Source organism: Erythrolamprus reginae, chromosome 3 (assembly GCF_031021105.1).
Source record: "Erythrolamprus reginae isolate rEryReg1 chromosome 3, rEryReg1.hap1, whole genome shotgun sequence".
NCBI classification, from domain to species: Eukaryota; Metazoa; Chordata; class Lepidosauria; order Squamata; family Dipsadidae; genus Erythrolamprus; species Erythrolamprus reginae.
Window position 1 is genome coordinate 200,983,728 of NC_091952.1, and position 24,493 is coordinate 201,008,220.

General features: G+C 39.9%; 1 protein-coding gene across 2 annotated transcripts in view; it reads left to right on the forward strand.

Annotated features, from left to right (window-relative positions):
• The window catches only part of ENOSF1 (enolase superfamily member 1), a 28,944-nt gene that overhangs the window by 3,665 nt on the left and 786 nt on the right, over positions 1 to 24,493 (forward strand). Inside the window, exons 3-15 of one of the 2 annotated variants that reach the window (XM_070747603.1) lie at positions 279 to 394; positions 3,460 to 3,546; positions 5,904 to 5,930; positions 9,156 to 9,228; positions 9,733 to 9,771; positions 10,057 to 10,139; positions 11,026 to 11,060; positions 14,105 to 14,192; positions 15,306 to 15,440; positions 16,110 to 16,151; positions 17,469 to 17,598; positions 19,004 to 19,103; positions 23,961 to 24,042. In XM_070747603.1, coding sequence (XP_070603704.1) covers positions 279 to 394; positions 3,460 to 3,546; positions 5,904 to 5,930; positions 9,156 to 9,228; positions 9,733 to 9,771; positions 10,057 to 10,139; positions 11,026 to 11,060; positions 14,105 to 14,192; positions 15,306 to 15,440; positions 16,110 to 16,151; positions 17,469 to 17,598; positions 19,004 to 19,103; positions 23,961 to 24,042 — 1,037 coding nt within the window. The remainder of the gene's footprint in view (positions 1 to 278; positions 395 to 3,459; positions 3,547 to 5,903; positions 5,931 to 9,155; positions 9,229 to 9,732; positions 9,772 to 10,056; positions 10,140 to 11,025; positions 11,061 to 14,104; positions 14,193 to 15,305; positions 15,441 to 16,109; positions 16,152 to 17,468; positions 17,599 to 19,003; positions 19,104 to 23,960; positions 24,043 to 24,493) is intronic. The other variant, XM_070747604.1, reaches the window with a different exon arrangement.

Genomic DNA, 24,493 nt, shown 5'->3' on the forward strand with positions numbered 1-24,493 from the left:
TTCTGGAGCCAAACTTTGGTATCTATGTGTGTTACTTTAAAATATACCTAATAACACGAGTTGTTGTGGGCCGCTCTGAGTCCTCGGAGAGGGGCGACATACACATCTAATAAATTATTATTATTATTATTATTATTATTATTATTATTATTATTATTATATTAACATCCTGTTATTTATTTATTTTTATATTTTAGTTTTTTTCCATTGTTCACCATGTTCTAAATAAATACATAATGCTGCACTTGTAATAATCTCCAGATTATTATTTCTTTCAGTTATCAGTGCGGTCCATGCACTATCAATTCATATAATTAATAAGGATTTGGATGACATAATCAGTGATTTTCGAGGTTTCTACAGACAACTCACCAGTGATGGGCAGCTCCGATGGGTAAGATAACTGACAATATTTTCAACAAGGCTAATATATGTATATAAGTGTTATTTAAGAACATAATAAGAAAAAATAATTTGATTTTATATAGTTGCTTTATACAAAATACTACGTAAAATAGGGCTTTCAAAAAAACGATGCATTAGTATGATCAAAAATAGAGGTATTATTTGAATTCTTGTATTTTTGTTGCTCATTTACATTTTTAAGTCACAGAATTTTGTGACTTTTTCCACATCTCCAACTTGGCAGTTTTGAATTCCCTTTCTATTTTCCCCATCAGCTTCTACAACATCTGAAAAATGTTAATATTAATCAGCAGTGGGTTCTAACTTATCTCTCTGCCGGTTCACTTCCTCCCATGCTGTGTAGCCACGTCTCATGGACGCGGATGTGCTTTGAACATGTGTGCATACACAGTGTCAAAAATCCCTCCTCCCCCAAAAATCCCTCCTCCCCCATTAAAAACCAAGATGGCGGCACATACGCAGTGCTGGAAACTCAGCTTCTTTGCATGCACAGAAGAAAGAGAGAGAAAATCCCCCCCTCCCAAATTCCAATAAAAGATGGCTGCGTCCGCAGTCTGGCATCGACAGAAGCAGTTCGGTGACATCATTGTGATGTCATCAGCGGTTTGCTAGCAGTTCGAGCACACCAGTTGGAACTGGGAGGAACCGACCTCTGGTTAAGGTCAAAATTGAAAGAAAATTCCATTGATCTAATAAATATCGGAAAGGGATTGGCCTGCATATTGTAATAAAGCCCAAAATTTGATCAGTAATCCTTTAAGCCTGAGACATTTTTATTCCTAAAATCCTGATAAGGCACCATTTCTTCCTATATAAGCCTAAAAGAAGGCCTTGATAATATGAATGGTGTTTGAGGAGAAGAGGAATTTGTTGTGGCCCATCCACATCCTGTACAGTTGGTCATGGATCCTGAGGATTGAGAGATGTTTGTGGCACTTACCCTCGGCCCATGCACCTGCACCCTAGTCCAGTAATGAGGAGGTTGGAGAGGATTTGGTGTCATAGGCTGAAAGCCAACCAGGGCCTTCTGTACTTCTCAAGGTGCACATGAGTGACTCAGGAGAAGAGGAGGAGCCTCTTCTTGATGCTAGGGCACGCAGAGCTATTAAAAGGCAGGAGTGGCTATGCAAGAGGAGGTATCTGCATGAATAGAGCTGCAGGCTAATTGCCCTTAGACTATTTAAGGCTTAGCCACGTGAAATTCAGTGCGGAAGTCAACATCATTCCGTTTCAGGCTCACTCTCTGACATTCTTGTTCAGGTTCTGAAAAAAATCGGCTTTCTGAATTTTGCTTTTCTTTTATTATTATTTTTTATTTAATACAGTATTTTCTGAATTTTGCTAATGACCTCCAGACTTTCTGAGAATCTTGTGTAAATTTCAGAGAAGGATATCTGCTTGGACTCTGGCCAGTTGTTAAGACATTAATTAGCAGCTGTTTCACAGAACAGACTCCTTTATGATTTGTTGAACTTTTAAAAAGACCCAATTGCTAAGAAAATACTAGGAGTAAATGATTAGGGTTCAAATCAGTTTGTATGTACATATTTCTTGGTGGGCTCGCCACGGGGACAGACAAATGTTTATAAGGACTCTCCTTCCCCATCACCCCAATTTGCATTTGTGATAATGCCAATGCCTATAGAAATAAAATTCCCATTCTGTGAAAATGCAGCACATATTGTACATTGCATCCTATTGAAATATTTATTGGACAACACATAAAATGCACTCAAGGTGATCACGTTGAGGAAGGGCTAAACATTTTGTAAATTTGCCTTGGGTTGGGGGATGAATTGGGAATCTCTCTGAATAATGTTCATTGGGCAAACATAGTATTAAACACAGATATTTTTGCCAAACAAGAAAGAGAATGGAAGAAAAGGCTCTTTTTGAGATTCATTTTTCCATCACCAGAAACACTACCTCAGTGGAACCAGTGAGGTTGGGCAGTCAACTCTGAATGCTCTTTGCAAACTTGTGTTTAAAAGAATCTTCTTCAAGGCATCTGAAGTTCTGTTTCAGATCAGTAGCTTGACCTTGATATGGACACAGGCCTGCCAAGATTGTGTGCTGTTGTTACTGTTCTGAAGTAGCTTTTTAGGACCTTTGCATCTCCAGGACTCTGCCTTAGTCATTTTTGTATCCATGGACTAGACCTGTTGAATTAGCTTTCAGAAGACTGAACAGCCACATCACTTGGGTAAATATCAAATAAAGAAACTAAATATACTAATGCCCATTCTCTGAATACCCAGCTTCAGAAGAAATATGGCTTTGGGAAGACAAAGAATTCACTAAGTTGACCCAGACAACAGACATTGATAAATAACTGAAGAATTACAACCAGTTCTTGTGAACCAATAACATATAGCCTAAAATATCATCCATCTCATTTCTCCTTTCTTTCTTTTTTCTTCCAACACAATGTTTTTATTATTTTATTTTATTATATTTATTATAAGCTGGTTTTTCAGTCACTCTTTCCCTCCTCCCATTCAATTCTTCACTCCTAAAAAAAAGATGTATGTAGGAAGAACCTCCTTATCTAAAACTGACTCACATAGATTTGTGCAGACACATTTTGGGCATCTTCATTTTTGCAAAAAAATACACCGTACATAATGTCCATTGTCAGAAAACTTCAAGGTCTAGACCAGCCAGTCATCAAGAGTCAACACTGATTCAAAGACAGCAAACCAAAAATTCTGTATAGCTGTAGAGTACCACTGTGAATAGTATAGTATTTAATTTATTTAAACCACACCGAGTGCTTCCTTATGAATAAACATTTTCAACATGTCTGCTAAACAGGGATGATAGACTTGCTGAGCTGTATGCAATCAAATAGTTTTTAATTCTGTAAGGCAAGTCCTTGTGTAGCTAATATATGCCTAGCAGTTTAAAAACTCAATATTTTCTTGCCCAGTTCAATAATCCACAAATGATAGCAATGATAGAAACCTTACGCTCTTGTGTTTGGCTGTCATAATAATTTAATAACATGGGTTTTCTGTTTTGCTTTGCTAATAGATTGGTCCTGAGAAAGGAGCTGTGCATTTGGCCACAGCAGCCATTTTGAATGCTGTCTGGGATCTGTGGGCCAAACAAGAAGGAAAGGTAAAGATTTAAATCGAAATCAAAACAAAATATCCCTCTTTGTCTTTGAACCAATACTGCTCTCTTCCATCCTGTACCGCAGTGCTCTTGTTTTTCATGGATAAACATGAACATACCCCACTAGATTAAAGTACTTTGTGTATTAAATTGTCTAAATCAGTGTTTTTCAACCAGTGTGCCAAGGCACACTAGTGTGCCGCGAGACATGGTCAGGCGTGCCGCGAAGAAGGAAGCTCAGCTTCCAATCTCGCAACTTTTTGCTGAGAGAAAGAGAGAGAGAGAGAGAAAGAGAGAGAAAGAAAGCAAGAGTGAGAGGGAAAGAAGGCAAGAGAGAGAGAGAGAGAGAGAGAATGAGAGGAAGGGGAAAAGAGCAAGAGAAATGAGCGAAAAAGGGAGGGAAAAAAGAGAAATGAGAAAATGATTGAGGCAGAGAATGAGAGGAAAGAGAGAGAAACAAAAGAGAGAGAGAAGTGACTCTTGATTTAAAGCATATGATAAAAAGCACCCAAAGAATAAGAGAGAAAAAAACCTCAGCCTTCACTTAATTTTGGAAATGGTTCAAGAGTGTGTATACACACACACACACAAGGGGGGGAGGAGACTGGGATGGAAAAAGAGAGGAGAGTGTCTTAGAGTGTCATTTTGTGTCATTTTGGTTGGTGGTGTGCCCCAGGATTTTGTAAATGTAAAAAATGTGCCGCGGCTTTAAAAAGGTTGAAAATCACTGGTCTAAATCATGCTTTTGTGCTTTTTTGTGGTGATCCTTTTATTTGTGGTGATCCTTTTATTTGAAAATAAAACAATAAAACTTAAAGATTTTGGAATTTTGTACAATGGTACCTTTACTTACGAACTTAATTTGTTCCATGACCAGGTTCTTAAATAGAAAGGTTTGTAAGAAGAAGCAATTTTTCCCATAGGAATCAATGTTAAAGCAAATAATGCATGCAATTGGGGAAACCACAGGGAGGGTGGAGGCTCTATTTCCTCCCAGGAGATTCCTAGAGAGGGCCCATGGAGGCTTCTCCCTGCCTTTTCTGGCCCTGTTTCCTACCAGGAGATTCCTAGAGAAGCCCAACGGAGGTTTCTCCTCGCCTTTTCCAGCCCTATTTCCTCCCAAGAGATTCCTAGAGAAGTCCAATGGAGGTTTCTCCCTACCTTTTCCGGCCCTGTTTCCTCCCAGGAGATTCCTAGAGAAGTCCAATGGAGGTTTCTCCCTACCTTTTCCAGCCCTACTTCCTCCCAAGAGATTCCTAGAGAAGTCCAATGGAGGTTTCTCCCTACCTTTTCCGGCCCTGTTTCCTCCCAGGAGATTCCTAGAGAGGCCCCACAGAGGCTTCTCCCTAACTTTTCCGGTTACAGTTTCGGAGGCTCGGGTTTGTAAGTGGAAAATGATTCTTGAGAAGAGGCAAAAAAATCTTGAACACCCGGTTCTTATCTAGAAAAGTTTGTAAGTAGAGGCGTTTGTAGGTAGAGGTACCACTGTATATAGTTTTGTTTCTATGTTGGGGCTTCAAATCATAGTCAGAAGGCAATGGTGCCTTTAATGACAGGTTCTGAAGAATCAGTAGCAGAAATTTTGAGTAGTTCGGAAAACTGGCAAATACCACCTCTGACTGGCCTCAGAGTGGGGTGGGAATGGGGATTTTGCAGTATCCTTCCCTGGCACCTTGAATGATGTAGTAGACGCTTTATTTACTGACCCTTCACATCCTGGACACAAATTGTTTCAACTCCTCAAAATGTCACTACAGAGCACTGCACACCAAGACACAAGAACAGTTTTTTCCCCCGAACGCCATTAGTCCACTAAACAAATAATTCCTTCAACACTGTCAAACTTTTTACTAAGTCTGCACTTCTATTTCTACTGGTTTTTTCTCATCATTCCTATCACTCTTTTCCTCCCACTTAGGACTGTATGACTGTAACTTGATGCCTGTATCCTAAGATTTTTATTAATATTGATTGTTTCTTCATTGCTTATTTGACCCCTATGGAAATCACTAAGTGTTGTACCACATGATTCTTGACAAATCTATATTTCCTTTTATGTCCACTGAGAGCATATGCACCAAGACAAATTCCTTGGGTGTCTAATCACACTTGGCCAATAAAGAATTATATTCTATTCTACTGTACTCTACTCTACCCTACCCTATTCTACTCTACTCTACTTTACTCTATTTATCAGGCACAGGTTGCTATGCAAGCTCTAGAGATTGGATAAGCAATGTAGCTATAGCTGGCTTGTGGATTGGCCTGCTTTATGTCTAATATAATTTTTTTGGTATTCTAAAACGTTATTTCTATGTTTAAGAATATTTCTTTCTCTCCCCTGTCCCCCTTTTTTAAAGCCTCTCTGGAAACTCCTGGTTGACATGGTAAGAAATAAAAAATAAAAAATAAAGGCATTATTTTAAAAAATAATATATTTATTTCAGAGCATTGAATGCTGACTTAGCATGCTTAAACATATTGAGAACAGTCAGATTAGACATCATAACTGTCAATATTGTATATTTTTAAAAAATGTTTATATTTAGATTTGTAGGTAGATAATCTTGTACACTGGTTTATTTTTTTATTTCTGTTCAAAACATTTTTCTGCCTGAAACTATCACCCATGAATATCATATGGCATTTTATATGATATCATATCATGTGTCCCAGTGACCAACAACAACCTACAAGGTCGGCCTTCTCCAGGTCCCATCAGCCAGACTGCCGATTGGCAGGGCCATGTGGGAGGACCTTCTCTGTGGTGGCTCCAGCCTTGTGGAATCAGCTTCCCCCAGAGACCTGTACCGCCCCCCCCCTCCCTAGCCTTCCAAAAGGCTATGAAAACATGGCCCTACTGGCCTGCTTGGGACCGCTGAGCAAGACCAACTAGCCCAGCCCAAGAAGTATGAATGTTGTTGAAAGATTATTTTATTTTGGGGTTTTAACTGCTCTGTATTGCTACTGTTTTATTATGTTTATTACTGTTTATAATGTTTTTATATTAGTTTATCTTTATTACTGTACATTGTCCAGAGTCTGCAAGGCGTTGGGCAGTATAAAAGTCAATTAAATTAAATTAAATTAAATTAAATTAAATTAAATTAAATTAAATTAAATTAAATTAAAATGTCTGATTGATTGATTGATTCTTATTCATCTCCTTATGACCTTCCTCACCTGGCAGCACAACTTACCTGCATACTGTCCTACAATCTGCAACAGCCAATGATTTTGGCTGGCAGAGAACATCAGCAGTCATCACATTTCCTGCCAGTTCACCTATTGACTTAAGGAAAGTTGGCAGGGAACCTTGGTACTGATGGGGACTTGTCTGCAACTGATCGTGGCAGTGTGGCAACATTTGAAGCAGCCACAACTTTTTTGAAATTTCAATCTCACAGAAAGGGATGGTTCCTAAATTTTGGGCGTATTCTGTACATTAGCACATTTGAGGTGCCTTGGCTCAAACATTTTGCCCTATGATACACCGTTTCACCCAACTGAAGGTTGAAAACAGATAAACAGGAGATAGATAGATAAGATATTGTAGAGAAGAATAGCCATGTTATATAGGAAAAGTCATTGTTCCTGTTCTTCTGAGTGTGTAAGTTGAAGCCATTGTATTTTAATGGGGATGTGCATATCACTTTCAATTAAGGAAGAATTTACTGACTTAGTCTAGTATTTGCACTTGGATGTTATCCCCTGCACAAAGGTGAAAACTTCTGTGCATTGTATCTAGTCTTAATAATTACACTGACCACCAGGAGGCACTATCCTCTTTTGGAATCTTTCATGTTTAGGTAGTCCGTGTCCTGTTTTCTATGACTTCAATATCCCCTCTTAAACAGGGAACATTTCTCTCTTTGAACACAGTGTGTATCCTATGTAGTATTTTATCGTTACATTGACTATGGGTACTACATGGCTGATTTCATCCTGTATTGGGATTCTGTTAAGGTTTGTGCAGAGGACCCTTTGAGTTATCAAGGACATGCACATAGAAATGGGATATTGCGGTAGATATGAGTAATTATTCAGTCATACACACAGATACATTAAAGTGCATATAGTGTTTACTTTAAGAAATAGCACAGTCCAAATAAACAGTCCAAGTCATACATGTTCAAATCAGTCAATCTTTAGAAGTACAATAATCTTCTTACCAGTTTGTCTTTGTCATATATATTCAACAAAGATATTACGGTTTACAACATATCAGAATATCAGAGAGAATAACAGAGCATAACACAGGGATCACTATCAAGTCAAAGAGTCAATCATAATGGAACAACAGAGAGAGTAAGGCATGATCTCTAGCTCCCTCTTATGGCAATGTGCATCACTACAACCAATCAGAACATAACATACAGTTTAAAGCTATATTACATTAAACCAGGGGTCCCCAAACTTTTTACACAGGGGGCCAGTTCACTGTCCCTCAGACTGTTGGAGGGCCGGACTATTAAAAAAAACTATGAACAAATCCCTATGCACACTGCACATACCTTATTTTAACGTAAAAAACAAAATTGGAATGTACTATTTAGAGGGGGGGAAGAAGTCTGAAATTCATATATGTTTATGTTCTGTTTTTAATTTTCTTTTGTTAACATCTGATTGGCTATACAAGGTTTTCTTGGTTTATAGAAAAATATATAAAGAAAGAAGGAAGCACTTTGGCATAATGGTTAATAAGTTAGAAATATAATTGGTGTTATACTTTTTGAAGGAACATTAAGGAGGGAATTTAATTAAAAGAAAAGTATGTACCTGAATTAGAGAAAAAAAAACTTTTGCAACCCCGCTCTTGCAGGGCTTTCAGGCTCCCCGCAGGGCGGCGAAGAAGCAAAAAAGCGGCACTCTCCCGCTCTCTCTCTCTCTCCCTCTCTTTCTTGCGTTATTTCTCTCTCTCTCACTCACTCCCTTTCTATCTCTCCCTCTTTCTCTCTCTCTCTCCCTCTCTGCAGCAGACCCCCCCCCCCCCAATGCCAAAAGTGCCCAAACGTGCCCAAACCTCACCGGTGCAAAATCCCTGAAGAAAAAAAACAGCAGAAAAGCGGCACTGGAGGGACCAATACGGTCTGCAGCTGAGCGTCTGGAGGAGGAGGAGGAGGAGGAAAGCCAGGGGGCAGGGAGGAAAGCAGGCCTGCAATTGGCCAATTTCTTTATCGCCTTCAGGGAGAGGAACTGTTGCTGCTCTGCCATAGGGTGCTTTCCTCCCCGCCCCCTGACTTTCTTCCTCTTCCTTGCCGCTGCCAAACGCTCAGCAGCAGAGTGGAGGGGAGATTCGGGAGCTTATGGTAAAATCTCGTACGCTGCCACAGGCCGGGTAAATGGCCTCAGCGGGCCGTAATTTGGGGACCGCTGCATTAAACCATACAACCATATATTGTTGGCTTGTTTATATATTAGCAACCCAACTGTTTGGACAAAGTACTAACAGATTCTTCAACTACAGGTAGAAAGATATTATTCTATGAGGTTTAGAGCCTTTACTGTTGAAGTCATATCAAATCTTATGACACAATATAACAACTGTATATATCATGCTGTCATTTCTCTAGCTAATTCTAGCATGGTTTCCTTCTCTCTTTTCTTTATAGGACCCCAAACAGTTGTTATCTTGCATAGATTTCAGATATATTACTGATGCATTAACAGAAGAAGAAGCTTTTTGTAAGTTGTTTTATTAGGCCTCAAAATTCAAGCTCTTTTATCTTACTCAGGATATGCTTGAACTTTTAAATGTATTAATTAAATATTGCAGTTCTTATTGAATATTTTTCATCATGTTCTCCTTTGGTCACCTTAAATATTCCAGTTCAGTAGCAGGAAGATGATACTTGCAGTCTTGACATTTTGGAGACTGTTTGTGTGTTCCAAACTAGCAAAAACCAAATATCTCAATCAATAATGATATAGCAACTCAGCAACCTTTACAGCCCTTGTAGAATAGTTTTATGTATTATTTATGTATTGCAGGTGAAATGAAGGGCTGAAGTTAAAAAATAATGCTTTAGTGGACTTAAAACTCATCACTTTTTGCATGGGAACTTTATTTCATAGGCTAAAATGATTTGTATCAGGGTTTTTTTTCTCTAATAGGTCATATTTCAAAACCAAACAATATTAATGATCTGTTTTGGCTCTGATTTACACTTTATCTTTCCATTTCACTAGCGATTCTTCAAAGTGGTTTGGTAGGGGGAAAAACCCGGGGTAAGCAATGAAGTATTTATTTCCTTGTCAAATCAAGAATTAATTAATATATTATTGTGTCTTTTAGGATGGTCTTTTAGAATATTAAAAAATAACATCTATCTGGTGGGAAAGCAATGGTACTTCTTTTGCAGCCCTAATTATTTGTGAAATTCAAGCATTTGATTTATTCCGAATTGTTTCTGAATTATTATCATACATTGTTGGAATAAGGGTTTTACAGGGTATGAAATCTGTTGCAAGGAAATCTCATTTAACTGCTTACATCATTTTATATATTTGTAGAGGAACAAATGTTAAAATATGGCTACCCAGCTTATACCACATCATGTGCCTGGCTTGGTTATCCAGACCACTGCCTAAAGCAGGTTTGTTTTTTCCACATTATTCTCATTTCAGCTTTGAGATGTACAAATATGCCACAAAAATAACTGAATTGGCAAGTTCTGAAGTTCTGAATGTAAACTTTATTCTAAATGGTGACATGTACCCCTGGTTGGCTTGGATGTGTTGGAGATTGTTTACCTCTAGCCTACTACCCTTTTTCCACAAAAATAAGTCACCCTGTTTCCCTGAAAATAAGTCACCCCTGAAAGTAAAACATAGGAGACATTTTGTTTCTCAGCATTACCAAACAGAACATATATAACATATATTTGAAGAAAGTATAATGGTTGTACATGGAAATAATGGTACGGTAGTAATAAGAAATTCTTGATAGGATTCACAGTTTGTCTGGTTGTGCTGATTTGTGATGACAACTACTGTACAGTATATAACAAATGTTCATTTTTTTTGTTCAGCAATAAATGTGAATTCTTCTTCATTGAAAAACAATAAGACATCCCCTGAAAATAAGGCGTAGCACATCTTTGGGAGCAAAAATTAATATAAGACGCTGTCTTATTTTGGGGGAAACAGGGTATGACATGACAGCTCTTTTTTTTTAAAGCAAGAGCTCTTATCAAGACTTCTCTAATGGTTGTCCTTCAAATGACTTGGCTGAGCTACAGATCTATCATCCCTGTCATTAGTCTTACTGCTTAGGGTAGGTGCCACTGGAAGGCAGCTGGTTTAGAAAAGGCCAATCACTGAATCTTAAAAACCAATATTAAAGCACACAGTTCACTGATGAAATATTTTTCGGCAAAAACTGTACAGCTTTTTAAAAAACCTAAATATACATTATAACACACATATATAAATGATAGTTTATATTTGCTAGAGATCTGACTGATGTAATTTCCTTGGCAGCTATGCACTGAAGCGCTGAAGAATGGATGGACCAGGTACAGTAGCTTTTTTTCCTTGTGCATGCTTCTAAGCACAGTAGAAGATGCTGAGAGATATGATGTGCAAAGTCACTCAATGACTTCAGAAATTCTGCTATTTTAAAATGGTGTAATCAATTTTTATCCCATTCCCATTTTTTGGCAGCAGATATGCTATTCTCTTCCAGGTTTTCCATAAATGCAACTACCCAGAGAAATAAATCCTGGTTTATAACCACTCGGTGAGCTGGTATCACTGAACGTATACTTGAACCGGTTTCTCCCTTAGTCCTATCCCATAACAAGCTAAACTCACTTAACTATCCAAAATTGCTGGGATAGAAAGATCAAATGGATAGTTGTCTTCCTATCCAAAGCAGATTATCCATACCATTGATTCTTGCAGTGACATACCCATCTATCTTTATGGATAAGAAGACTCTCAATTTTTTCATCAAAATATCATGAAAAGGCCATCTGCGAATAAACCCATGGATGAGATTTTTAATGTGAGAACATGCAGGGGATATAAGTACTTTAGAAAACTATATACTTGTGAATAAACTCATCCACAGATAAGCCAAACCCAAGTTTGGGCTTATCTGAGAACATATATGGCATATTAAAAAGTATGGAAGCATTATATACACCTGTGCCATTCACACAATAATACCTTTTGGTTTGTGAAGAGTCTATTACAGTTAGGGCTGTGGCTGGTAACCCAGCTCACTGAGTCAGTAGAGGGGCAAAATATAACAATCTTTTCCCAATATTTGTAAGGAAAAAACATTCTTAAAGCTTCTACTAGCTGAGTTGGATTTAGTTTTGTTCACGTTGAATTCCTAAAATTAACATGCAACTTGAGAGATCAGGCTCAATTCATCAACATGCTTTGAGTACCAACCTCTCTTTCTGTCAGTGTTCTCCCTCTCTTCTCTATCAACACAGTGAGAGGTTGCTTAGATATTATTAGGGATAACAGCACTGAGAGCATCACATTCAAATCTTTATAAAGATTTGAGCTTGGATGCCAAACAGCATCAAATCAACCTTGGTTGACTTCAAGCTCCATAGCATTAATTTTATTTTATTTTATTCATTTGTCCAATACACAAATAAATCGGAAGAAAGACATGTGATAATATAAAAGAGGGTGAAAGTGAACTTAGAGGAGAAGATATGTGAAAGGAAGAGAATATATAAGATAGGTGAAAGAAAGGAAAGACAATTGGACAGGACGAAAGGCACACCAGTGCACTTATGTACGCCCCTTACTGACCTCTTAGGAACCTGGAGAGGTCAATCATGGAGAGTCTGAGGGAGAAGTGTTGGGGGTTAGGGGTTGACACAATTGAGTCCGGTAATGAGTTCCACGCTTCGATAACTCGATTGTTGAAATCATATTTTTTACAGTCAAGTTTGGAGCGGTTTGTATTAAGTTTGAATCTGTTGCGTGCTCTTGTGTCATTGACCGGTAGGACATTGCAGCATATGATCTTGTGGGCAATACTCAAATCGTGTTTTAGGCCCAGGATTGTTAGTCTATTCTCGTAGGATATTCTGTTTCGGGTGGAGGAGTGAAGGGCTCTTCTGGTGAAATATCTTTGGACATTTTCAAGGGTGTTGATGTCTGAGATGTGGTATGGGTTCCAGACAGATGAGCAGTAGTCTAGGATGGGTCTGGCAAACGTTTTGTAGGCTCTTGTGAGTAGTGTGAGATTGCCTGAGCAGGAGCTGCGTAGGATCAGGTTAACAGCTCTAGAGGCTTTTTTGGCAATATTGTTGCAGTGGGCTTTAGCACTTAGGTCATTCGATATTAGTATTCCAAGGTCTTTTACAGAATGTGGGTTAGCAGTGATTCTTGGATGGAAGGCCACAAGAAAGCTCATGGATGTAGTGCAGTGATTCTCAACCTCAGTAACTTTAATATGTGAACTTTAATTCCCAGAATTCCCAAGATAGTGACTGGAGAATTCCAGAAGTTGAAGTCCACACATTGTAAGGTCGAGAAATGGAGATCTAACTCACTGCATTGCATAGGCAGGCAGAAAAAGCCTCAGAAATTGAACCTTTATTTCAGAAACACTGCTGGATGGTGTAGAGTTGTTAAAGAAAAAAAAATACTTCCATGGTATTTCCATGGCCATGTAGTCATCAGAAATTAAGATCAAATTGAGCAAGTAAAGATTTTAAGATCTTAGGATACGTCTTTAATGTTTGTGTGCAGAACTGTTTTACTAGACATATTTTACATTGCCTGGATCAGTGGCCCCAATATTTTGGGCACCAGGGGCTGGTTCCATGGGGAGAGGTTGTTCCACAGATAGGAAAGGCTGTGGTTTTGCATGCTGCAGATGTGATTTCACTTACTTACAGTTTCTGACATGGCAGGGACTGGGGATGGCGGACCCCTGGCCTAGATGGATTGGGAAAGTTCAAAATGCCTAGGTTTAAAATAAACTAATCCTGATGTAATGTCAAATTCCTTGAATTTTCTCCTCTTACTTGAGCCAATCTCAATGGAATTTTCCCACTCATTTTTTTCCTGATAATATTGATGCAATGCAATTCAATTCAATTTATTAGATTTGTATGCCGCCCCTCTCCGAAGACTCGGGGCGGCTCACAACAATAATAAAAACAATATTCCAGCGAAAACAAATCTAATATTAAAAAGCACATAAAACCCTATCATATTTTTAAAAAGCAAACAACATATATATACCCAAACATAAATATAAAAAAGCCTGGGGGAAAGGTGTCTCAATTCCTCCATGCCTGGCGGTATAGATGGGTCTTGAGTAATTTACGAAAGACAAGGAGTGTGGGGGCAGTTCTAATCTCCGGGGGGAGTTGATTCCAGAGGGCCAGGGCTGCCACAGAGAAGGCTCTTCCCCTGGGGCCCGCCAAACAACATTGTTTGGTCGACGGGACCCGGAGAAGGCCAACTCTGTGGAACCTTATCGTTTGCTGGGATTCGTGATAATATGGAATGATATAAAATTGTCATGTCTGTCAGTTATTGGGAAATAGTTCATATTTGATTGCAAATGTATGCTTAGGTTCAAAGTGAAAGTTGGAAAAGATCTCCAGGATGACATTCGGAGATGCAAACTTATTAGAGAAATGATTGGTCCTGAAAATATACTGGTATGTATGTACATTTGTATGATGCCAAATAGGTTACATTTTGAAAAATAGGGGGGGAAACTTACTAGAAACAGATTAGTCAAATCTTCTTATTAGTGCCCTGAATTTTTTAGGATTATTCCTAAAGCAGGATACACAGGAATTTGATTTTAGTCTTGGCACTTTTTAAAAAAAAAATGAAATCAAAGAAACAGTAACTCTTTTTCAGTAATGTTAGCCAGAAGATACCATGTCATTTAGGCTGTTAACCATCTTAGCAGTAGGGAACTTGTCTTTTTCCCCCCCAATATATTTTATTAATTTTCTTAAAATAGACAAAACTGACAAACATACATTTAACATAGAGATGGGGTTGTTTCTACTCCGCTTATTCTAGAAGTAAAATTTCAATACAGAAAAAAGAATACATTAAAAAATACTTTAAATCAATTTATTGCTTTAGATGAAAAGAAGAAATTTGTTTTACCTTATATAATAAATCTTCATAAGTAAACTAATTCTAACATAACTTTTAAATCATACCTCTACTTATACAGTTCTCTTGTTCTTTTTACTTTTAGTATTTCTTCTTATTTATCCATATATACACTTTGTTCCATATCTCATAAAATTCTGTTTCCTCTTGATCTTTTAACCGTCTTGTCATCATATCCATTTCAGTGCAGTCTAATATTTTCTTAATAACTTCCTCTTCTTTGGGAATGTTTTCCCCTTTCCAATTTTGCGCATACACTATCCTGGCCACTGTCAAAATATGAATGACTAGATGTAGAATTTCTTTCTTATATTTCTGATTAGCTATACCCAGTAAATAAAATTCCGGAGTTATTTCTGTCTCCTGTCTTACTATTTCTTTTATTATTCTTTCTATCATTCTCCAATAAAGCTTAACTTTACTACACATCCACCATTGATGGTAATATGACCCTATTTCTTTCTTCCATTTCCAACATAATGGGGAAGTCTTAGGGAATATTTTCGCTATCCTATTTGGTGGGAGGTCCCACCTAGCAGTAGGGAACTTGTCTTAAGCCTTTGTCACTTTATGACTGTCTTAATATTATAGGAACAATCAACAGCACTATCCTGAATTTAGACTGTATTTATTCATAGTTGTTGGATGCTAACCAGAGGTGGGAGGTGGAAGAAGCCATAGACTGGGTTTCTGAACTAGCTGAATTCAAACCACTCTGGATTGAGGAACCAACTTCTCCTGATGATATTCTGGGGCATGCAACAATTGCTAAGGTAAGAGAAATTGCTTCAATTAATAGACTTGCTGTCCACCAGAATCCATGTTGATTTATTGTCTGGAGAGCTACATTGGAAATTCAGGATTCTAGTAAAAGTTATTAAGTAACATGTATTCCATTAACTTTTAGATTATTTAGACTGTTTTTTAGAGTATAATAAAAGCCTGAAATGTATTTTCAAACGTGTGCTGGTCAGCACTACTCTTGTGAATCATGTATTTTTAATATATATTTTTATATAATGTCCCAATTATATACAAAGCAGATACTTCAAACTTCAGTAGAGAATAGAATATAAGGGACTTATCTGTGTATCATAGTAGAAATACAGTCTAAGAACTAATGATTTCAAGATGGTTTAATGTACATAACTATACTCATTTATAACTTAAGTGCATTATGGTCACATGCCTTCTATTTATGTAAATATTTATATAATCAATTAATTGATTACATTTTTTTTTATAATTAAAAATTACAAAGCAAAAAATACTAGCAGTTCTATTGATGCTTTCATGTGTCTTCTAATTGTATAATTACAATTGTATAATCAATCCTCGGAGAGTGGCGGCATATAAATCAAACAAACAAATAAGACAAACTACAGAAATGGCAATTGGTTTATGTGTTGTGAATAACTATATTTGGACACATGTTTTTTTAGGCATTGGCACCATTAGGGATTGGTGTTGCAACAGGAGAACAAGTAAGTTTATTTATGAATCCTTAATTATATATTTTGAATATTGACAAGATAACTCAAGGTTGACTCAGCCTTCCATCCTTCCGAGGTGGGTAAAATGAGGACCCGGATTGTGGGGGCAATAGGCTGGCTCTGTTTTAAAAAGTGCTATTGCTAACATGTTGTAAGCCGCCCTGAGTCTAAGGAGAAGGGCGGCATAAAAATCAAATAAACAAAAATCAAATAAACAAACTTTCCGATACCTCACTATAGCTTTCTTTACCTACATTTGTCTTGAATTCTGTTTGGGAAATCTTGTTCTAATAATTCTGATAAAATCAGAAGATTGCTCCTACTTGATGCCATTATATAATAAAGAAACAATCATGGTGATTTTGTGTGTGTGTGTGTGTGTGTTTGTTTTAAATACCATTCAGTTAATTTAACCTTAAAATGTGGCAAGGTCTCTCATAAGAGAAAATTACCATACACTTGATCCATTTTCATTGTTGACTAGTTAGATCTGTCATAAGAAATATGATACATAGGGATGACTGAAATATTTCCTTGAGAGAAGAAACTGATCCCTTCAAAGAATCCCTTTCCAAACCTAGCTGATTTGAGCAGTTTTGTATCCCATCAATTCCTATCAGTTGAAATTAGTTGCATTTCAACTTAACTTTTATGATTAGTACAGGAATACCATAATACTGTATTACGTAATGATAGTTGACTACAGTAGGGGGCAGCACCTGACCAACCTTGGCTAATCTCAAATCCTTTGAGGCAGGGGTAGGCAAAGTTGGCTCTTCTATGACTTGTGGACTTCAACTCCCAGAATTCCTGAGCCAAGCATGCTAGCTCAGGAATTCTGGGAGTTGAAGTCCACATGTCATAGAAGAGCCAACTTTGCCTACCCGGGCTTTGAAGAGTCTTGGGTAGGAAGTTTTACAACTATAGGCTGATTAGGAAATTGCAAAGGTTGCAGAAGACCATTGTAACAAATTACAAATTTTGTGACTAAGAAAACATGGAAATTGGTACACTTAAAGTAAAGCCCCAGCAGGTGACACTACCTTTGCCATCATGATAGTGCATTTTAAATATTTTTTTTAATTTACAAACATTTTCATACATGTTTGTATGAAAACTGTCACTTTCTATCCCATCAGTTAAAATATTTGAAAGATATGCAATGGCTGTAAGGTTTTGTATCATAAAGGGAGAAATTATCCAGAATAAAATACTCTAAGTTACTTGGATTTATCAGACATTTTTATAAGCATTTTCTAATCATGCAGTGTTTGGAGTTAAGAGAAAGTGTGTTTTCATTATCTGCAGTGCCATAACAGAGTGATGTTCAAGCAGTTCCTACAGGCTCAGGCTCTGAGCTACTTGCAGGTGGACAGTTGTAGGCTTGGAAGTGTCAATGAAAACTTGTCAGTATTGCTGATGGCCAAGAAGTTTCAAGGTAAGACTCCTGGACATTTATTTATTTATTTTATTGGATTTGTATGCCGCCCCTCTCCACAGACTCGGGGCGGCTAACAACAGTGGTAAAACAACATGAACAATCCAATTAATAAAAACAACTAAAAAACCCTTATTATAAAAAACCAAACATACACACAAACATACCATGCATAACTTGTAATAGCCTAGGGGGAAAGGATAACTTAACTCCCCCATGCCTGGCGACAAAGGTGGGTCTTAAGTAATTTGCGAAAGACAAGGAGGGTGGGGGCCGTTCTAATCTCTGGGGGGAGTTGGTTCCAGAGGGCCAGGGCCGCCACAGAGAAGGCTCTTCCCCTGGGCCCCGCCAAACGACATTGTTTGGTCGACGGGACCCGGAGAAGGCCAACTCTGTGGGGCCTTATCGGCCGCTGGGATTCATGCGGTAGAAGGCAGTTCCGGATGTATTCTAGCCCAATGCCATGTAGGGCTTTAAAGGTCATTACCAACACTTTGAATTGTGACCGGAAACCGATCGGCAGCCAGTGCAGGCCGTGGAGTGTTGCAGAAACGTGGGCGAATCTAGGAAGCCCCATGATGGCTCTCGCGGCCGCATTCTGCACGATCTGAAGTTTCCGAACACTTTTCAAAGGTAGCCCCATGTAGAGAGCATTGCAGTAATCGAACCTCGCGGTGATGAGGGCATGAGTGACTGTGAGCAGTGACTCCCTGTCCAAATAGGGCCGCAACTGGTGCACCAGGCAAACCTGGGCAAACACCCCCCTCGCCACAGCCGAAAAATGATGTTCCAATGTCAGCTGTGGATTGAGGAGGACACCCAAGTTGCGGACCCTCTCTGAGGGGGTCAATAGTTCCCCCCCCCCCCAGGGTAATGGACGGACAGATGGAATTGTCCTTGGGAGGCAAGACCCACAGCCACTCCATCTTGTCTGGGTTGAGTTTGAGTTTGTTGACACCCATCCAGGCCCCAACAGCCTCCAGGCACCGGCACATCACTTCCACTGCTTTGTTGACTGGACATGAAATGCTGCAGTAACAATGGGGGGGGGAAAAGAGAGAATAAAGAAATGTTAAGAAACAGCATTCTATGTAACACATTCTACAATTCTTTGTAGCTGAGAAAGTTATTTTGAAAGTTTGGCTTCACCCAGAAGCCTGGCTTAATAAAAGCAAGCTCAGAGGTGTGAACTATGTATCAAAACAAATTACACATTTCTGTAACTGCAATTAACAGCATGTGGCTATCCAGATGCTCGGCTCCAATCTAGATAGTGTAAGCAAGAGATGAGAAATGAAATTTTCATTCCCATTTATGGAGGGCCAGTTGGAAAGGATTAGCTAGTCTGGGCAGGGATTTTGATGAAAAAACTATCAATTAATTTTTACATATTTTTCCCCTCCAGTTCCAGTATGTCCTCATGCAGGAGGGGTCGGACTTTGTGAGTTGGTCCAGCACTTAATAATATTTGACTACATTTCAGTGTCTGGCAGCCTTGAAAACAGGTAAAGAGATTTTGTTGCTTCTTGTCATTTTTTTTTGAAACACTTAACACAAGTGCTTGTGTGTAGTTGTGATCAAGCAACAAAAAATAATTTCTGATGAGAGAAGATTCAGAATAAAGATCTTTCTTTGTGTAACTTTGAAAATATCTTTAAAATGGAAACAGGATTAAATCTTACCAGCCATGACAAGTTCCATTGTTCATCTGACTGGTATTTACAAGTAGTCCTTACAACTTTACAGCTTTAACTACTGTTGTGTATACTCCTGTTCAGTGTGGGGATTTTTCAGATTATGATTCAGAAAGTGGTTATGAATTAGTGGTAGGGCCTGATTTAGAGGCAGAAGAAGTAGGAGACCAAACACAGGAGGTTTCTATGGGTTCAGATTCAAGTGAAGGAGAAGCAGATGTTAGATGGGTAAATCCTTATTTCAGACGCTTGCAGAGGCGAAGAGAGCAAGTGTCAGGAAAGAAATATTAAGGAGAGGAACGGGTTAATTAATTAATTAATTCGTCACATCTGGGTGTCAGCAGACAAGAAGAGTTGAGTAGTCAATCTGTGTTAAGAAATATAGATTTCTTTCAAGCAGCTCCGAATGTAAGCGATGCCTTGTGTGCTTTTATTTTTTATTTTATTTTTAAAAAAAGTTTTTATTAAATTTACAAAAATATACAGAGGAAGAGTAAGTACATCGTATTTTACATCATTATGTCGACATATATTCACCATGCTCTTATTATATTTATATCATATAATTATTCTGTTTAAGTGAATATTATTTCAAGATGTATATCAATATCAAAACAAATATATCAGAGCTAAGAGTTAAATTTAAAATGCTCTGTCTAAATAAATTATCTTATAACTCTTCCTTCCCATCCCCTCCCCAGTGAACTGTTGCTAACAGTTCTAAGATTTATTTATTTTATTTATTACTTAGATTTGTATGCCGCCCCTCTCCGAAGACTCATTAGATACATTAGATTGAGCGTTGAGCGGCGTATGGTAGCCGCGGTTTTTCAAATAATTCCCCCCCCCTAGTCTACACTTGAATTAAGGTCCGAATGAATTGAAAAAAGATGTTAATAACGGTTCGATAAAAATATTCAGTAGTAATCCCTTTTTTTCTCCTTATATACAGTGATCCCCCGGTTATTGCGTTCCCGACCATTGCGAACAGGGTAATTTGCGATTTTTCAACCCGGAAGTCAAAACACCATCTGCGCATGCGTGCCTTTTTTTTCCCTATGGGCACGCATGCGTAGATGGCGCCCGGCAGATCAGCTGCTGGGCGGCTTCCCTGGGTCTTCCCCCTCTTGCTGGCATCAGCGAGGAGTTTCCCCACCGCCCACGCAAACTCCTCGCTGCCGCTCGCCCGCACTTCGCCCGCCCACGCCGTTCGCTCCCCCTCTTGCTGGCGGGAGGGCGAGAAGCCCTCCCTAGCACCCGCTCGCCCGCCCTTCGCCGCTCGCCCGCCCTTTGCCCTGGCCCGGAGCAGCCGACAGAGGTAGACGGATGATCCATCGCCGCTTCTTCCCAGCGGAGAAATTCCAGCCCCCACCTGGTCCCGCCCGATCCTCCTCCCTGAGGCAGCTCGCCCTCCCATGGCCGCTTCCTCCACCCTCCATCACAAGCCCTCGCCACCGCAGCCAACGCGCGCTGCGATCTTCAAGCCCGGCTCCTTTCGGCCCAGCATCCCGGGCCAAGCAGCTGCCTTCCATGACTGAGCCTGGCTCGCCCGGAAGATCGTAGCGCGCGTTGGCTGCAGCGGCGGCGACGTTGCTGCCGGCTTGGCTTCCCTCGCCAGCGCAGCCAACGTGCGCTACGATCTTCCGGGCGAGCCAGGCTCAGTGACGGAAGGCAGCCGCTTGGCCCGGGATGCTGGGCCGAGAGGAGCCGGGCTTGATCCGCTGAGCCTGGCTGGCTTGGCTTCCCTCACCGGCGCAGGCAACACGCGCTGCCATCTTCCGGGCCAGCCAGGCTCAGCGGATCAAGCCCGGCTCCTCTCGGCCCAGCATCCCGGGCCAAGCGGCTGCCTTCCGTTGGCTGCGCTGGCGAGGGAAGCCAAGCCGGCAGCAATGTCGCCGCCGCTGCAGCCAACGCGCGCTACGATCTTCCGGGCGAGCCAGGCTCAGTGACGGAAGGCAGCCGCTTGGCCCGGGATGCTGGGCCGAGAGGAGCCGGGCTTGATCCGCTGAGCCTGGCTGGCCCGGAAGATGGCAGCGCGTGTTGCCTGCGCCAGGGCGAACTTCTGCGCTTGGCTTGAGGGCTCAGTTGGGAAGGCGCGCGGGTGTTTTAAAATGTCCCCGCCGACATGGGGGGCTCGCTAGCACCCCCCCGAACCCCCAACCCGGGTTTGGGGGGGTGCTAGCGAGCCCCCCATGTCGGCGGGGACGTTTTAAAACACCCGCGCCGCTTTCCAATGAGTCCCGTAGACAAACGCGGAAGTTTGACGTTTGTCTTCGGGACTCATTGGAAAGCCGCGCGGGTGTTTTAAAACGTCACCGCCGACATGGGGGGCTCGCTAGCACCCCCCCGAAACCCCAACCCGGGTTAGGGGGGTGCTAGCGAGCCCCCCATGTCGGCGGCGACGTTTTAAAACACCCCCGCCGCCCCCAATCTTCGGCTCCTCACTAGCGCTGCGGAAGTAAAAACACCATCTGCACATGCGCAGATGGTGTTTTTACTTCCGCAGCGCTACTTCGTGAAAACCCGCTCGTTGCGGGGGGTCCTGGAACGGAACCCTCGCAACGAGCGGGGGATCACTGTATTAGCCTATCTTTAGTTTATATTTTGTCCTCTTTTTTTTTTTTTCATTACCCACTCACAGAATTTTTCCCAAATCTTATAGTATGTTGAATCTTCTTTGTTTTTAAGTTTTTGGGTGAGTCTGTCCATTTCTGCACAGTCATATATTTTCTTAATAGTTTCTCTTTCGGTTGGCGTGTCCTCATTTTTCCAATTCTGCGCAATTGTGATTCTCGTCACTGTAATTATGTGTTGAATCAGATAATAATCCTCTTTTTTATATTCTAGATCTATTATGCCTAAAAGAAAAATTTCAGGTTTTAGTTTTAATGTGATTGCCGTAATCTCTTGAATCCATGTTTGAATTTTTTTCCAGAACTTTTTTATGCGTGGGCATGTCCACCATAGGTGGTAATAGGATCCAGTTATGTTGTTACATCTCTGGCAGTTTGGTTTCAGATTGGGGTAGATCTTAGCCAATATGGCTGGAGCTAAATGCCACCTATAAAACATTTTTTGTGAGTTCTCCTTATATGAAACTGATTTCGTTAGTTTCAAATTTTTCCACATTTGCTCCCATTGTTCTATATAAATATTATGCCCTATGTTTTGAGCCCAACCAATCATATTTTCTTTTACTATTTCAGTTTCCATGTTGTATCCCATTATATGATGGGAATTCAAGAAAAAGATAGTCTAATTGATAAATTACTACTAGGACATGAAAAAATTTTTATAGCCTAGTGTGCTTTTAATTGCAGTTTTTATGGCTGTGCTAACTCTGACTAGCCATCAATCTTAGAATGACTTGTGGAATGTTTTAATGATTTTGATGTTGCCTTGCATATTGAAGTTTAAGATAAGAGATTAGCGCTGCGTGCCAAGATGATTCAGTGTGGAACAAAGGAAAGAAAAATAAAGATGTGTTTTACAAATACAGTATATGCATTTAGCAATCCTTTATTTATCAGGGGCCTTAGCCGGGGACCAGAACAACGACCATATGAAATTACAATGGGCAGATTTGGTCCTTTGCAGGTGCTTTAATCTCCTTTACCACTGATTTTGGTGTTCCAGGATTGTATGATTTGTGAATAATGAAGAGTGGGTTTGCAGCAGGGGTGAAATGCTCCCAGTTCGCTCGTGCCTACCGGTCGTCGAAGAGCCTGTCTTGAAGAGAGCATGAGGCTCCACCTATTCACCTGGACACCATTTGGGTTCTTTTACCCTCTGCGCATGAATAAAACACTTTGCGCATGTGCAGAGGGTAAATGAACCCAGATGGTGACAGGTGGGCAGAACCTCATGCTCCCTTTGCGACCGGCTCTCCTACAACCAATAGGCATGAGTGAACCAGGAGCACTTCACCTCTGGTTTGCACTTAATGACTGATTTGCTTAATGTCGCTGTGATTCGCTTAACTCCATTTTTGTCACAAAAAAGTCATAAAACTGGATCGTCATGGAGATTAGATTAGATTAGATCAGATCAGATCTATTGAATTTATATGCCGCCCCTCTCCGCAGACACGTGGCGGCTCACAATGGTGAAGAACAATACATAGTAACAAATCTAATACAGTATTTAAAAATCTAGGTTACAGTTTTAGATTAAAAAGTCCAAAAAAGAAACCCCAATATATAAAAAACACACAATCAAATCATACACAAAAACTACATGGGCAAGGGGGAGATGTTTCAATTCCCCCCTGCCTGATGGCAGAGGTGGGTTTTTAGAAGTTTACGAAAGGCAAGGAGGGTGGGGGCAATCCTGATCTCTGGGGGGAGCTGGTTCCATAGGGTCGGAGCCACCACAGAGAAGGCTCTTGCCCTGGGACCTGCTATACGACATTGTTTTGTCGACGGGACCCAGAGAAGGCCAACTCTGTGGGACCTAACCAGTTGCTGATATTCGTGCGGCAGAAGGCGGTCTCGCAGGTATCCTGGTCCTCAACTTAACTGGAACAACTTAACAACCAAAACATCCTACAACCAAAAATCCATTTCCAATTAAGTAAAGGCCAACCTGTATATTTTTATATGTAGAATAGCAACTCTTAATAAATGCAAGTTTGTTTGAATTCTAAACACAGTATTTCATTTTTTTTAGGATGTGTGAATATGTAGATCACTTACATGAACACTTCAAGTATCCTGTAGTAATCAAGAATGCCTCTTACATGCCACCTCAGGTACTGCTTGAGTTCGGTATTTAAAATATTTTCAGAGGTCTCGCCATATTTTTATATAAAAATGTAAGGTAGCAAGACTAGTTCCAAGATTTTTTAGCATTCCACTTCTGCTATTCCATTCCGTTCAAAACACTACCAATTTGTGTCAGGCCGTTTTCCTAAAGGATGTTCAAATGAGCTTTATATATCCATATTTGCCGTATAATCTTTATATATTAGTTATTGAAATACTTTCAACTACCTTGAAGCAAGTGAGAAGGCTTCAATTTCACCATCAAATACAGTGGGAATTTCAACAACTTTCTTAGCCTAGCAAGCCTAATGTGGGGCAGTTTTAAAGAAAAAAAGCGCTTCCCCGGATTTTGAAGCAAAAATACAAATAGACATTAAATATTCCCTTCTATATAGCTTTCAAAAATTGCTGGCAAATCAAATTTAATCAATACTGTAT